A 16,636-nucleotide genomic window follows, 5' to 3' on the forward strand; every position below is an offset into this window, starting at 1 on the left:
ATTGAACAGAGATCGGGTCATGACGAGATGTAATTAAAAAAATTTACAATCATATTTTTTTTAATTTTCCGTTAATCCATTTTACCCCGCCTTCTTTGACTTTCAATAATCAGAAAATAAATTCAAAAATTCCAAATAAATTTTTTTTTTATGCCCATTATGCTGCTTGTATCCATAAATTTTGACCTTGACGATAAAAAAAATCTCGCGTATCCCATCATGCCCCAGTTTCTCTCAATAATAAATAAATAAAAAATTATAATTAAAAAAAAGTATTTTCTATCGGACATCACTTTACTCATTTTTCTGCCTTACCAGAAGACAAAAGACATGAAGTAAAAAATGAATGACTACAGCTGATTGCTTTCACCTGATTCTTTTTAAATTGAACATACATATGGTATATGGCATGAGAAACATAGACAGAGCAATAGTGTATATCAGAACTAAATTATTGAGGTACTGTACTGGCGAGGAAGACTGGTGCATTATACAATCTAACCTGTTTCTACGAAGACGGATGTTATAGCATTCAGCAATAGCACCTAGTAGTCGACTTGAGTTTTACCCCCTATCCTCTTACCCTCCTCATGCGATTGTCAAGCCTTTTCACCTCACAAAAGCCAAGGTAGCAGCAGTAGCAGTTGCAGTAGCAGCAGCAGTAGCAGTAGCAGTACCACCAGGAGAAACGAGAAGAGAAAGAGGAGTAGAAGTAGAGGTACAAGTGCTGGAGGATGACGTGGAGTTGGAGAATGAGGAGCTAGAGGAAGTGTAGAGGTGGAGGAGTTGTAGGTGGAGGTAAAGCACAACTTGGCTACAAACTCTTAACCGAGACAAAACAGGGTTCGTATTGATTTTTACGCCAGTCCTGTGCACGTAACGTCCATCGCTGACACAGGGTAGCACCAGGTTTAGTCATGCCAGTTGGAGACCATAAATGTCACTTTAGACACATTAACAATTGTATATATACATACATACATATATATATATATATATATATATATATATATATATATATATATATATATAACTACGGGCAAAAGTTTGATAAAACTTGTTGTTGAATTTTTTATGGTGATTCAGCAGCAACCGATTGCTTACCAAAGACCAAAAAATATATGACAGTAATTTTTGTCATGTGTTAAATTGAACATGATAATAGATAAGAAATGTTTAATGAATTAATATTTTAAAAGCTGTATGTATGTATGTGAGGTAAGACCACATGCAATAAGACCAGCGTTGTTTTCAAGCCTTGGGGAAAGTAAGAGTTGTCTAGTCCCTGACTTGCTAACTGGTGCATTCGACCCCTCGAGTCGATCAATACTATACTGCACACGCAACTACTTGACTGTTATATTCTATAACCAATATGTGTGAGTATGAGACACCTGATTACTTGTTAATTAATCTACGAACCCATAACTATTGCCATCTAAGCGCTGGACTAATAAATTGCAGAATCACGGGAGAGTGTAAATATAACAGTTGAGTAAAAATTAGTAATTAATAAGATGATACTTTGGATTGAGATTTGGTGAAAAAAAAAGCCGCGAATTATAGAGTAGAGGAATGACGAGTTTTTTGTTATCATTATATGGGGTAGGTTCGGAATACTTTAATCAGCGTAAACGACTGTGTCCTTCAATCCCCTCGTGATTTTTTCCCGCTCAGAAAAAAATCAACGCGGTACCCTGAGACTCTCGTATTGGAGCGGACTAACTAAAATGTCCTTGAGGAAAAAAAAAAAAAAAAATAATAATAATAATAATAATAATAATAATAATTATGCACTGTAAAAAAAAACTAGGGTAAGTCCAGGCGGTGTAGATGTTAAAATTTTCGGTGTTAAAATAACACCGACGAAGGTGTAAATATTCTTTATCGGTGTTAGCAAAATTTCACGGTGTTAAAATATTTTTCGGTGTTTAAAATATTTTACTTTGTGAATATTTTTACTTACTCGATCACTGCAGTTAAAAAGTGTTTGTATTAATTAATTAAATTAGCGGTTATTAAAATGCTGAGCGGAAAATTGTGTAATTTTTAAATAAATTACGTATGACATAAATAATTATTTGAATAAGTTCATAGCGAAATTGAATTATCCTCCAGATGATATTCATTAATTTTTTTTTTTTTTTTTTTCTAATTTCTATACGTGGAATTTTTTTCACACTCACAATATTTTAACACCATCTACACCAGTGTTATATCATTTTAACACCACGAGGTGTTAAATTGAGTCCATTTTTACCACATCTTTTTTTACAGTATGATAAAAAAAAATAATAATAATAAATTCAAAATAAATCAATGATATGATCCTGAAATTAACGAAAAATTAAAAATTTTTTGATTTTTTTTTTCAATAAATCAATTGCAAAAAAATAAAAACTAAAAATATGCACATATAGAAAATGTTAAAAACTATAAGTCCAATTTTTTCAAATATTTTTTTTTTATAATTTTCGATTTAAAAAAAAATCCAAAAATTATTACAGTAACATATCAATGATACTGACGTTGCCGATGTCTAATAACTTTTGAAATTTATTCAAACCGACAAATTATAAAAAAAAAGATATTTTAAAAAATTGCACTTATAGTTTATTTAATTCTCTACATGTGCATATTTTTAGTTTTTTTTTTTTTTTTAATTGATTTATTGAAAAAAAAATCCAAAAATTGTTAATTGTCTGCCAACTTCAAAATCATAATAAATAAAAAAATAAAACTCGACTACTTTAATATCTACTCTATAAATTATTAATGTGAATTCAAGTTGTTTCAAAACATAACTATTACATCAGTTATAAGTAATAACAATAATAATAATAATATAAATAATAATAATAATAATTATTATTATTATTATGATTATTATATAAATCTCAGAAAAGTTGTACTACAAAATACCCTTTTGAATTTATATATGTGACGTACAGTATATATACCTAGTGCAAGTAGTTATATGTATATATGTATATACATATATACATATAGATAAGGCTTAGACAGGTTTTGAGCAAGTGAGAAACCGGATGAGGGGATGACGGGTGGGTAAAAAGCAGCGTGGCGGCAGCATGGCGATGGCGTTGTCTATACGTAGAGGTCGCGCTTGCGTTTTAATCTAAAACACCACGTGACCGCGATCAATACTGCGTGAATATTGTTGGTTGTATTAACGTCCATGTGCATGTATAAGTGTTAGTACAAGTGTACATAAATGTGTGTGTGTATGAGCAATAGATAGATAGAACAGGGAGCAGAGAAGAGAAGGGGGTTGGCAAACCCGAAGGATGTTGAATTCGAAAAGTGTTATTCCGCGCGTCTATCTCTGAATGATATGGAGGAAGGGAACGCCTCTCCACGTGGGTACCACGTGTGCGCAAATGTTTTTCTCTATTTGTTTTTTATTTTTTTTATTTTACCGATACGTTCACTTTTATTTCTCAAGTCAACCAGCCCCAGAATTAAATCTATGCTCTGTAACTAATTCACAACAAACCCTCTTTACTTTTTCCTTCTCTCTACCTATCATACACCTGATAAATCAACATATTGCTCTATTCATTTACTTCAATACTTTTTTTTTTTAACGGCTCAAGTTTTCGTAATCAAGTCCGCATTTCACGTAATCGAGTCGAGCCTGATCGAGAATTTCGTGCGGGTGATTTATAAGTATAAATAAAAAAAAAAAAATATTCAAAAAGTAGAATAGGAAAAGCGACTAATGGGTGCGTGATATATTGCCATAAAAAAAAAAATAACAGAAAGATTTTATATTTTTTTTCTTACTATAGGTTTTGCGGAAAAGAAGAAATAGAGGGTGTATATTTAAATATTTAATATAATTTTTTTTTTTTTTTTTTTTTCATATATATTGAGGAAAAATATATGAGGGAACTCACCTGCGATTCGTAATGCAGACATTCTCTGAAACTCTGGTTCCTGCAACCACTTCCACATTCTTCGGAACGTTTCCCGTCCGCTTTTGAGTTTAGACCAGGGCTTTGGGTTACGGAGAAGGTCGCTGAGTGTGCCCTGGCTACGACACAGTACCCTTTGTGCAAAAATAGCCTGGGGTATGCTGTATCTCTTTAACTCGGCACTGATCCTTTGAGCGAGTTCCTTAGTGTTGATTTCTTCAACTTCACTAGCACCGTTCCCCGCCGACGATACGGTTTTCATAACAACTGACGTGTGCTGCACATGCTGAGTGTGTGATATCGTTTGTTGTATCGTTTGCTGCTGCTGTTGTTGCTGTTGCTGCTGCTGTTGCTGCTGCAATTGGGTTTGCAACGGAGGCGGTGAAGCTGCCGGTACCGTAAGCGTCGGAGGTGAATGATGTGAGGGTGCGAAACTGGTGGCCGCAGATACCGGTGGCGAGGGTGGACTGAGTGCCGCTGGACTCTGTTGTAATCTCGGCAAAAATGCCGGCTCGTAATGTGGACTTGCTGATTTATGAGGCGAATTAAGACCACTTTGACTGTAAGCACTTTGGGGTGAGAGCGGACTTGGCTGCAGACCAGCTCCTGGTGATGGATAATTGTGCGGCGGTGACATACCCATCGGTGGCAATTTGTCATATGTGTAGGGCGAACTTCCCATGCCCAAACCAATATTACCAAGACCATTGTTCTGCATAACAGCAAAACTACCCGAGACACCACTGGCGGCATGTCCGCCGTACACAAATTTATCACTCATTGTCGATATAGGCGGCAATGGTTGAAGCGGCGTCAACGTCGCGTAGGACGAACCAGGTGAAAAACCTGGCGGTGACATTCTCTCAGCAACCGACGTTAGTGTTTGATATGTCGGCTCTGGTTGCATTGATCTAAAATCCGTCGCGTCAATCATACTTGCAACAGATACACTTATACCGGAGGTTGGCGATAATTTACCCGGACTCAATAACTCCGAGTCAGCGTCACGTGAATCACAGTCCACGTCCTGCGGTGGCACAATCACCGACAGGGACTCCCTCGCGCTCGCCCTACCCGGTGGTTCCTGGGACGAAGACAAATCCTCAGCGCCGGCGAGGTCTCGTTCCTCCTTGACGCCGAGCGCGCCGGCCGCGAGTAATTCCAACGGGATGCTCGCGCACCCGATGTCGGGACTTTGTGATGCCGAGGACGACATACCCTCGCCGCCAGTATCGCCACCCCCACCACCGCGAATTGTATTGTTACCACCGCCGCCGCCACGAGTCGCCTCGTGGTGGTGGTGATTGTGCTGCTGCTGCTGTTGCTGGTGGTGTTGACTATGATGATGTTGACTGTGATGATTATGAGGATGATGATGATGATGATGATGCCTGTTTCTGGTGCTTCCACTCTCACCATCACCAATCCCACCGCAATTGCCATTCGAGCCTCCGCGCCCGTGAGTAGATAGTCCAGTCGGCGAGTCTACAGAGTCCAGCAATTGCTCGCTATGCGACCGATGATGATCGGCAATGTCCCCTATGCCTTCCATTTACGTACATTTAGTTCACTTTTTCTCTACCACTCTACCCCCACCTTATAACTACAAATATTTATCCAAATAAAATCCCGCGCTTTATTCTACCCCGGGTTTTAGTCACCAGCGCCGTCTTGTCACTGTTATCCCAACCAGCAGCCTCAGATCGTGCCGCCACCGTCCAACCCCCGGCACCCTTTTTTACCTCAACCCTTTTAGTAATAACAACAACAACAACCACCACCACCACTACCACCAGCACTATCACCACGCGACTTCTGTTTATTATAAAACAGTTTTTTACCCAATAACTCAACCACAAATTACCGATAAACAAATTAACACCCACACCCGCCACTGTCAACAAACTTCCCGCACACTTAATAAATATCCGTAATTATAATTATAAAAAAAATACTCAATGTTACTATCAACTAAAAAAAAAGAGCGACACTGTTCGTCACTTGTAAGACTGTCTCTGTGAAACGATGCTCGGGTATTAAGTGCGCGAATGATAGTATCAGGTCGGATCGGCATAGAGATCCGACACCGCAGCGGTGTCCAACGTGCGCCCATGACACACGCGATACGAGTGAATACCACACGTTTCGGGTATCACACACACACTACCCGATAAGTATACAGATGAAGCACACACACAGGCACAGACAAAGTTTAATACAATGAAAGAAAAAAAGAGAGAGAGAGGAGAGACAAGGCGGGGAGTACAAAGGGGAGCAGACGATAGTGGTGATGGTAATTTACAACAACAATAACAATACACACATACGCACACAATGGTAAGGTTCAAGTTAAAGCTGTTGCGACACCCGAGCTGACGTGAGAGTCAGAGCCCGGCGTTTTCTGTTTTCTCGTTGCCCTTAACCCCTCTTTCACTGGCCAGTCTTCCTGCTGCTGCTGCTACTTCCCTCCGCCCTCCTCCATTTCTGTCGCCACCACCACTACCATCCGGAACCGTCGCACACCTCCACCCTTAAAAGGCACCCCTACAAACAACGTGGGACGCGTGCGGCTGGTCCAGGTGTTCTTCCTACTATTGTTTCTTCTTTCTTTATATATTCGAAGTCTTTTCTCATTCTCAGTACGCGTACTATTCTACCGACAACTACCCCTTCATACATATAAATACATACATATATATATATATATATATATATATGAATTTTACGGAGCAACCTCGTCCGCGCACTTTTCTCTTTCTAATTTTGTTTTTTTTTTCTTTTACTTAAACTTTTTTTACTCAGTCCTCAATTGACGACCGTTGCCAAGGGAATAAACTAAATGTTGCACAACTTATTTTATTAACGTCAAAATGTCACTGAATAAAATTTTAAAAAATTTAAATTTTGTCCATTGATACAAACGATGGATAAAAAAAATAAAAAAATAAATTTTTAAATCCGTATTTTTAAATTATCCATCAATTAAATCTCTAGTACTTAAATATTATTGGCATTTTATTTTACACCCACCACGAGCTTCTCCACCTTCACCACCACCACCGCGTCAGTCAGGTTTCTATCGATTTTCCGATACCTCGTGACCACTAGCTCGATGCGCCGATATTCTCTAACCATATAAACACCGATCTTACAACACCTATATAATTAATTTATTATCATTATCATCATCTATTTTTATCACTAAAATTATCATCAATTAATTTCTTCTTGTCAAAAAAATTAACTGTTACTTGTCACTAAAACTCAAAAAGTTCAGCAAACTGCGTAATTGTCTGTTTACTTGACCAGAAAATTTAAAAAAATTGAAGACAATTTGTCAGCAATTTGTTGTTATTTAAATTTAAATACCACGTGGATTTAACCGGCTTACGATAATAATCGAACGTCAATGAAGAATCAATGAAGTCGCGAGCACTCACGTCACGTCGCCATTATTGACATTGTAGCGCTGCCAACTACCAAGACTTTCATCCCTTATATCAATTAATCAATAATAATATCCACTCATATTTATTATATTTATTTATATCATCATCAATAATAATTATTATTAATTGTTAATTAAATTCACAGTCCGCGGATGAGTAAAATTAATTAATCACTTGTTAAATGAAAAAAAAAATATAAATATATATGTATATATATATATACAGTCACAGCAAGAGGGTTGATGGTAACTGACTTGTCGACGGAATCAGCAAATCAATGGTTTTAAAGTACTGAGTAATGGAATACTATACGCGAAGTATCAACTCGAAGCGTCAATAAATAAAATCAATGGCTGCTTGGCGCTGCGTCACTTCCAATACCGCGACAATTAAGGATACGGTCCAGCCGTTATTTATTACTGTCATTGATAAATACTTGTAGGGATGAAGATTAAATAAATTAGGGATTACACGTTTTTTTTAATTATATTAAACACAGTTTTATTTTAAATTGAGAGATTCACGGTCACTATGAAAATGAAGAGAAGACGAATCCGTATAGCGCGAAAAGGAATTTACCCTGCGCCAAGTCTTACTCTCTTCTCTGCACGCGCGACGCTTTACACCCCTCTATCCATTTTACCTATTACTTGTATATATATTTATATGTATGTATATGTATTATGTATGTGTATACATGAGTACAAGATAGTGTGGGTTATTCTTCTGTCTTCCTTCCGTTGTCTGTGCGTGGCGCAATCAACGAGCGCACGCGCCCGTGTTCAAAGTAAAACTAAATTTTTCCCGGCAATTTAATTACGTGGAATTATATTTTTTTTTTGAAAATTATTTGCAAAAAACGAGGGATTTTTGAGAGGAAATTATTGAGTAACTGAGGGATGTTTGTTATATTTTATTTGCTTGAGAAAAATTCGGGTGATAAATTTTTTAAGTTGACGCGTTTCTGGTATCAAGATATGACGGAGTTGCGCAAATCGCACCGACGTTGCGATGACGTTGGTAGAAAGAGAGAGTACGAGTAGGAGCTAGGGGGGTTGGTTAGTCCAGGGGAGGTAGGGATGGCGATCTTGCAACGGGGATCTGTAACGAACTCAATATACAGGGGGTTAGAGGGACAAGGTGGTGGGGTGGGACACGAGGGGTGGAAATTTATATGAAACTAGGGGCTGAATCAGGAGCGAATGTATACTTACAGAACCCGTTTCTCAAAATTATATTTTATTATTTACAAAAAATTTCATATGAAATTATTAATATAAATAAATTATCTCTCATATTTTTTTTTTATTTTTAAATATTCCCGCGGCAAAAAATATAAAAATACTTCAGCAAAATATCTATATGTAATTTAAAATTAATATTTGTCGCTAATTTAAATCGAATTCAAATTCTAGACTCGACTAAAAAAAAATATAAAAATTATTTAAAAAAAAAAAAAAAATTCTCAATTAATAACTGGGTATGAAGACTAAATATCACATATATGTCATATGTTTATTTTACATTACTCTGGTGTAGTGGCTGATAATATTTAGACATTTAATGAGTAATTAAAATTAATAAAAAACAAATAAATAAATAAAATGAAGTGAAATATATATTACATAAATATGTAGGTTTTTTTTTAAAAATTATTTAAGTTGATATGATGATGTAGCATCGATATATCGTTCTATACTTTAGGTAAAATATTATGGAGTGAAGAGGGGGGTGAAACATGAAATAGGGGAAAATTTAATATGAGCAAAATAATCGATAGTACGACCGATATGTATGTACTTACTACTTACGACGGACATATACTACATACATTTATATATATGTATGTATGTAAGTTGTATATATATGTAAGATGAATTAAATGTGCGCATGACGACGCGTCGAGACGATATGCGCGTACATACAAATCTACATTACATATATATTTGTATATATATTATTACATACTGCATACACATATGATCTATATGATGTACTGTAAGTGTAAAAGCTTTAAAAATATGAATATAATATACTGGTTTCTGTATATATGTTCTCTATACATTTAATATAAAGCGAATTTAATTTTTTTTTCTCTTTCATAATTCATTACATTTTATTCAACTTATGATAATGAGATATATTACAATACAATTTAATTTTAATACTTCATCCTAGTTACTATCACTAGTAATTTTATATTAATTTTGTTTGAGTAAAAGTTAGTGTTTTAATAATTATATTAAACTTTTAACTATTTTCTCAAGTTGATAATTATTTCATATTAATTCGCTAAACGATATGATTATTAGATTATTTAACTGCATTGGGTGCCATATTTAATCTCTTTTGATACTGGAAGTTAATTATTTAAATTTGATAATTAAAAATCGATATTTATTATTTTTATTATTTATTTTAGTTAATATTTCAAAGCGGTTCCTTTTGTTTAAAAAAAAATTATTCTAATATATGATAGATAAAAAATTTTATATTTTTAAAATTAAAAATATCAAATTTATTTATTTCGATCAAATTTATTGCGAAACTGAAATTAACCAACGTCTAATAATTTTTGATTTTTTTTAAAATGATAAATAATAAAAAAAAATTATTTTAAGAAATTACACTTGTAGTTTTTTTAATTTCCTACATGTGCATTTTTTTTTTTTTTTTTTTTTTATTGATTCGGTAAAAAAACATTCCAAACATTGTTAATTGGTTGTCAATTTCAGAATCATAATTTATTTATGATCCCAAAGCTTTTGGATTTTTCTCAATAACTCAAATTTAAAAAAAAAAAAAATCAAAAAAATACACGTGTAGAGAATTAAAAAGACTATCAGTAAAATTTTTTAAAATATTTTTCTTTTATAATTTACCGCCTTAAAAATTCCAAAATATAAGACGTATTTTATTTTCAAAATAATGATTCACTTATTATTTTTTTTAATAACAAATTTCTATTATAAAATTAAAGTAACATGAAAATTTCTTAATTATTTTTTAATCCAAATAAAAAAAAATTAATATATTAATATATGACGCAATGAAGAATTATAAAAAATAATTTAAAAAAATTCAAACTAGAATATATTTTACTTCCATTCGCTTCGTCCCCTACTTCATAAAATATTAAAATATAATGTAATTATTTAATATTTTAAACAGAATGCATAATGCACAAAGTGCATGTGTACATATATAGACACATATTATAACTATACCCCCAGCCGACTCAACTGCTCGGTAAAATCAATATCCATAATTATGTCTTAGCACGTGGTTTCAAAATAGGTCTCTCCCGCCATGGCTTGATCTAAATCCTTTAATAAAATCAATAAAAATAAAAATAAACCATTCACAAAATAAAATGCTTCAACACCCGATACGACATGTTACCCAAAAAAAGATATATATCTCGATCTAGAACTTAAAATAGAATAAAAGTACTCAGAAATAATAAATAAAGAAAGGATTAAGTAGCCGTAAATTGGATTATTTAAAGTCCTAATTGACATCGCTTTTATTAAATACCACAGCAACACAAATACCAGGTAAAATATATATATATATATATATATATATATATATATATATGTACAATATTGAACATATGATTGAACACATGACATGGTAAAGAAAGAGACACGAAGAAATGAACGGAACTTTTTTAGGGAGTTAAGAAGACGAAGGGGCAATATAACTCCCTGGGAGCTCACCTGCCGCCAGGTGTCAGGGAAAAGGACCATCTGCGTGAGGGGCCCGTGCCATGGAACCGTTTCCTCTTCATGGTATCCAAGATCCGCCCGTATATATATATACGTGTCTTTGACACTGTATATATTTATAACATAGAGATGTAGGTGTAAATATATATATAGAGTCGACATATATGTATATGCTATTATATACTAACTAAATATATGTATATGTGTATGTATATGTAGGGTTTAGATATCGAAGCCGGGTGAACCACATATATGTATATATATATATTCTTCCCTCTGTCACCTCAATATCCTTGTCAGTGCCCTTCTGGCCTCTTGCTTTATATTATACACTATACATACACGTTAGGCACGTGACATAATTAGGGACGTTGGGACGTACGCGTCATTGCCAATAGATAGACGATCCTTCCTGTTTTCAAGAAATATTATATTCCATATGAATATTACTATTAATAAAATGAAAATTCATTTTTAAAATAAAATTTATCATTTATTATCATTGTCATTCAAATATACAGTTTATATATATATATAAATAGTTAGAAATTTAGTGTTAAATTAAACACAAATTGTGTGGGGCAAAGGGTCTACACAAATTTTAGTGTTAATTCAACACATGAAGTTTGTGTTGAATTAAAACAAATTTTATGTTGAATAATTGAACACAAAATCTGTTATTTTGACAGAAAATTTTGTAAATTTAACAGACTTTTCGTGTTAAAATTAACTAATAAATATGAGCACATGACCTAATCAACTCAAGTATACTGATCTACCCTTAGTACAACTTATGTCATTTAGCAAACAATTAGTTCGATTTTCGGTGATTTTTATAAAAAACGGAGCTACGAATTATCCTCCCGTAAAATGAGAATAAAAAATCATTGAACCTGATCATAAAAATATTAAAGTTATCTATGATTATATTTAATTGTAAATCAATTATAATCCAAGTTTCCTTGCAGGCAATGCTGCTACAATGCTTTGCTTGGTTATAGTAATGAAGAAACGCGCGGGAGTGTTTAGCTAAACAACACAAATTTTGTGTTAATTTTCGAATCACACAAGAAATTTGTTACATTACAGATTTTCTAATCATTTAACATAAAAAATCAGTTAAAGTAAAATAACACAAACGGTTTGTGTTGAATTAACCGACTTCTGTGTTGAAAATCAACACAAAAAATTTAACCAATTAATTTTTTAACACAAATACACAAAATTTCTAACTGTGTATTCATATATATTTTTTTTTCGTTGGGTTTTTTTTTTTAAAGATTGCGTGAATGAATGCGGGTCATTAAAATTAAAAACAGATAAATTAAAAATAATAATAATAATAAATTTTTTTTTATTGTGAGCAGGATTTTAATCATACTCGGCACCTATTGTTATACTGAGGTCTGTGGAAATTATTTTTGTTTGGTGATACCAACGATTTGTATCCAGTATTACTGCAATAGATAATAATTTTTTTTTAAAATTTAAATAATAATATGACAATTTATATATATTTTATATACTCACTTATTTCTCCGGGTTCAACAACGACTTGTAATTTTTTACATGAGTAATAACATTCGCGGGGAGGCTCAAGAATCCAGAGTTTCGATCCCTTTAACTGCGCTTGCCATGAGGGATGATCGACGTCATCGACCTTGAAAAAATTAAATAATAATAATAATAATTTATGAAATGGTTAATTTTGAGTACCGGGTGTTGGATATGGAACTTGACATTTGGGTTTTTCAGTGGAAATTGTATTGTTAAAGTATATTATATGTTAGAGGGGAGGGATAGTTCACACTCACGTGCATCGGCGCACCATATCCGGGACTTCCCATAAATATCCAATCTGTTTTTTCACTTTCTGCTGTTGTAGGTAGGAAATAAGGTCTACTGTAGTGTTGCCGTAAAATCGAACCGATGTTTTCATCGCAGTTACTCCTGTTTTTTAAAAATTAATCACTTTTAGTAAATACGACAGAAATTTATCAATAAACTTAAAGAATTCGGGATAAATTTGTCACGAAATTTTGCTCAGTGTCCGGGGTAAAATGAGAAACCATTATTTAAACATAAATTTTTAGTTACGATTTTTAAATAATAATGGGGCAAGTCGATCAACGAGAGAGCGCGGGAAATTTAAAATTATTAAAAAAAAAAAAAAAAACTTTTTCAAGTTTTTGTAATCAGAAATATTTTGTGGAAAATTAGAAAAATCAAATCTGAGGTAAAATGGGCCACTAATTTGAAAAAAATTTTTTTAATTGACCATCAAATTATAGCTGATCAACTTGCCCCAAATTTAACATTTAAAAAAAAATTTTGTGGTAAAAATGGTGTCTCATTTTACCCCGGATTCTCACGATATTAATTTTCTATGACTATTTTTAAAAATGCAGTCTATTTATGACATTTGACGTTCAATTATCGAAATTTTACATTTTTTAAATTTGCAAAATAAATTTTTTTGGTTTCTCAAGTAAATTTTAAATACTACAAATCATACTTCACAATATATAACAAAAAAAAAAAATACTTACCAACCAACGTACCAGGGTTCGGAGCCAGGTTTTAATGAAATTCTATCTTCACTCATATTGAAAACATCTTGGAGACTTTTGAATCCGGTCTTGTATGGAAAAAATTGGCAATTGGCCTCGCGGCCATGATACAGCGATTTGAAAAATGAAAATGAAAATAATTTCGATGCTGACCAATCTACAGTCGCGTCCGTTATTACCACTGGTTCTCCCGAATACGCATAACTATTTATAAAAATAATTACTTACATTTAATTAATTACAAAGAAAAAAATAATTTTTTGTTGCAAGAAATTTTTCCTCGCTCCAAAAATTTTTGGCGCCAAAAAATCCTTTTTTTCTGCTTAATTTAAAACCAAGAGTGATTTAAAAAAAATTTTTTTGAATTTTTTAAAAAAATTCGGTCTTTTCCCTCTTTCTTTTTTTAATTCAATTAATAAAAATAATAATAATAATAATAATTACTTTACCGTTGTTCGAAGTAATCAGGATCAATATTTGCGAGTTTTTCAACCTGTTGAATATTCTGACACATGGAACAATCTTCCGCGGGACGAAAAATTTTTTGAAATAAATCCGGTGGCTCAATTAAACACTGACTCAAATAAATAAATAAATAATTTATTAGAATTATTAAAATTATTATAAACAAAAATTTTACCTTTTTGTACTGAATACCGTTGATGTAATTTTTAACAAAATAATAAGAAACCCACGACAAAAGAAAAATAAATCCAACGTGTTTACGTTTAACATGAAACTTTGTCACAGTACCCCGTAATTGTTTGTAAATATTCCAGGATTTAGCAGCCCGCGTTGTTAATTTAAGACCGTCGATTTTTTTAATTATTGTCATCAATTCTTTTTTAGCAGAATCGACGGGTTTTTTAAAATGGTCATTATGGTTCGCCATGGTGGTTACCGATGTGGTTGATGGTACACTGTGACTCTTTTAGCCGCTCTCAACAAATATCGTATAACTTTACCAGATGCTGTGCGCAAGAGTGGATTATATATTGGAAAAAAGTTAACCCAAGTGCGAAACAAGAAATTGATGATAAAGAAGTCCATGATTGCTTTCTGGATTCAAATGATTACTTTTACACTCCACTTACACGGGTTATATATTTTTATTTTATCGTGGGTGTAAAAAAGTTTTATTTAACTATGAGGAACTTGAATTAATTTTTTTTTCTATTATTAGTACGCGCCTTCAATGTTTACAAAAAAAAGTTAATGACGAAAACAAATTAAAATTATAAATATATAAATAATAAAAATTCTTTAATTTTTTTATGGGGGTCCATTTTGCACCACATTCTAAGTTTTTATCTTTCTATGGCTTAGTCATATTGACATTAAAAAATTACTGGGAGCTTAAAAAAAAAAGTAGGGAGAGAAAAAAAATTCCACACTTTCATATTTTTAAGGAGGTCAATTTACCCCGTTTCCTTTTTTATCTGATGGTAATTTTTTATAAAAAAAAAAAAATTATTAAATTTTTCTGTGTCATATAATATATATAACATATTTTTTTTTTGACGCGACTATATTCATATATATGTCGACATATATGTGAACATATAAACAAAATTTATTGAACATATATATTTTTACATACGTATATATAATATATGATATATAATATTCCACATAAATAGACTTAAATTTCGAGCAGCATATTTTTAAAAAATTAAAATTTATCACTGAATTCTGAAAAAAAATGGACACCGTCATCGAAAATTTGACTTAAACCTAAACGAATGTTGAAAAAAAATAAAGCACACCTGTATCGTTTCCTATTAAAAGTGTGGAAGATAAAAAATATATGAAAAGATAAATGGAGATAAGAAAGAAAAACTAATGAAATAAAATAGACAATATTGAAGTAAATCTTAGATGATTGGAGTATGAACAAGCATATGTGGGAGCTCAGCTAAAGGACATCGCTTTGTAGGTGACGTGCGTTATCTTCTAGCGCAGCTGGCTCTGCTCAGTGAACTACTACAATTCATGAAGGACAATCATATCACTTCACTGATCCACACTAAATACAATGTCTCAAACTCATATCAAGTGTACATTGAGTACGTCGAGTACGTTTGAGATAGACGTTGTAATTAAATATTTTTTGTTCCCTATTATGTTGATATATATCTCAAACACTTTGTTTCAGTTTTCTCCCATAGGAAAATATATAAGTATAATTCAAATTTATTTTATTAGTGATTGTCAAATAAATTATTTTGTGAAAAATTTTCATTGTAAAAAAATCCAAAGAGAAGATTATTTTTGTAATTTAACTCCTGTTCAGAGTGAATGCGGATTTAAATAAAATCTAGTTAACTCCAAAATTACTCCACTTAAAAACGAGCTCGCTATTTATTCCGTCTGCAGAGTGATTTTTGATCAAACTCCTTAACTCCAAGTGACGAAGTAAATTGAAATTTAAGAACAATCCGTAATCACTGCGAATTCACTCTCGATTTCTAACAGCGCACTGTAAAAATTTTCAGAGTAAACGCGAAGCGAATGATTTTGTATTTAATGTAGATTTCGATCCCCCGAATTGAAATCAGGCGTAGTATGAACTAAGATTCCATAAGAAAGCCACCCAAAGGGTCCCTAGGTGGTCAAAAAGGCCAAAAATTGCGATTCCGGCCACTAAAATTGACCTAAAAAATCTAATTATTGCTCTAGCGAGCTAAAAATTGGTTTGGAAATAGATTTCGATACTCTGAATAGAAATCAGGCGTATTATGAACTAAGATTCCACAAGAAGGCCATCCAAAAGGTTTCTAGTGGGTCGAAATGGGTAAAAATCGTGATTTTGGCCACTAAAATCGACATAGACAATCTAATTGTGGCTTTCGAAGCCTGAAAATGGTTCCAGGTGTAGATTTTGATCTATTGATCAATTTTTGAAAAAGTTTAACAAAAAAAAAATCAAAACGACGCTCATTTAAATTAAC

At 32.7% G+C, this 16,636-nt stretch overlaps 2 protein-coding genes across 2 annotated transcripts in view; both read right to left on the minus strand.

Annotated features, from left to right (window-relative positions):
- LOC103574465 (hepatocyte nuclear factor 6) overlaps positions 1 to 5,487 on the minus strand; it is a 50,371-nt gene extending 44,884 nt beyond the window's left edge. The window contains exon 1 of the mRNA XM_008553915.2: positions 3,918 to 5,487. Within this exon, the coding sequence (XP_008552137.2) occupies positions 3,918 to 5,487 (1,570 nt within the window). The remainder of the gene's footprint in view (positions 1 to 3,917) is intronic.
- Positions 5,488 to 12,486: 6,999 nt separating this feature from the next.
- LOC103574491 (uncharacterized) lies at positions 12,487 to 14,577 on the minus strand. The gene is made up of 6 exons (XM_053739320.1): positions 14,326 to 14,577; positions 14,135 to 14,259; positions 13,665 to 13,889; positions 12,930 to 13,065; positions 12,646 to 12,775; positions 12,487 to 12,572 (listed from the first exon to the last, which is right to left on the minus strand). The coding sequence occupies exons 1-6, from the start codon at positions 14,575 to 14,577 to the stop codon at positions 12,487 to 12,489; spliced, it is 954 nt and encodes a 317-aa protein (XP_053595295.1).
- Between the last annotated feature and the right edge of the window lie 2,059 nt (positions 14,578 to 16,636).

The sequence above is a fragment of the Microplitis demolitor genome, chromosome 5 (genome assembly GCF_026212275.2).
Source record: "Microplitis demolitor isolate Queensland-Clemson2020A chromosome 5, iyMicDemo2.1a, whole genome shotgun sequence".
Taxonomy (NCBI): Eukaryota; Metazoa; Arthropoda; class Insecta; order Hymenoptera; family Braconidae; genus Microplitis; species Microplitis demolitor.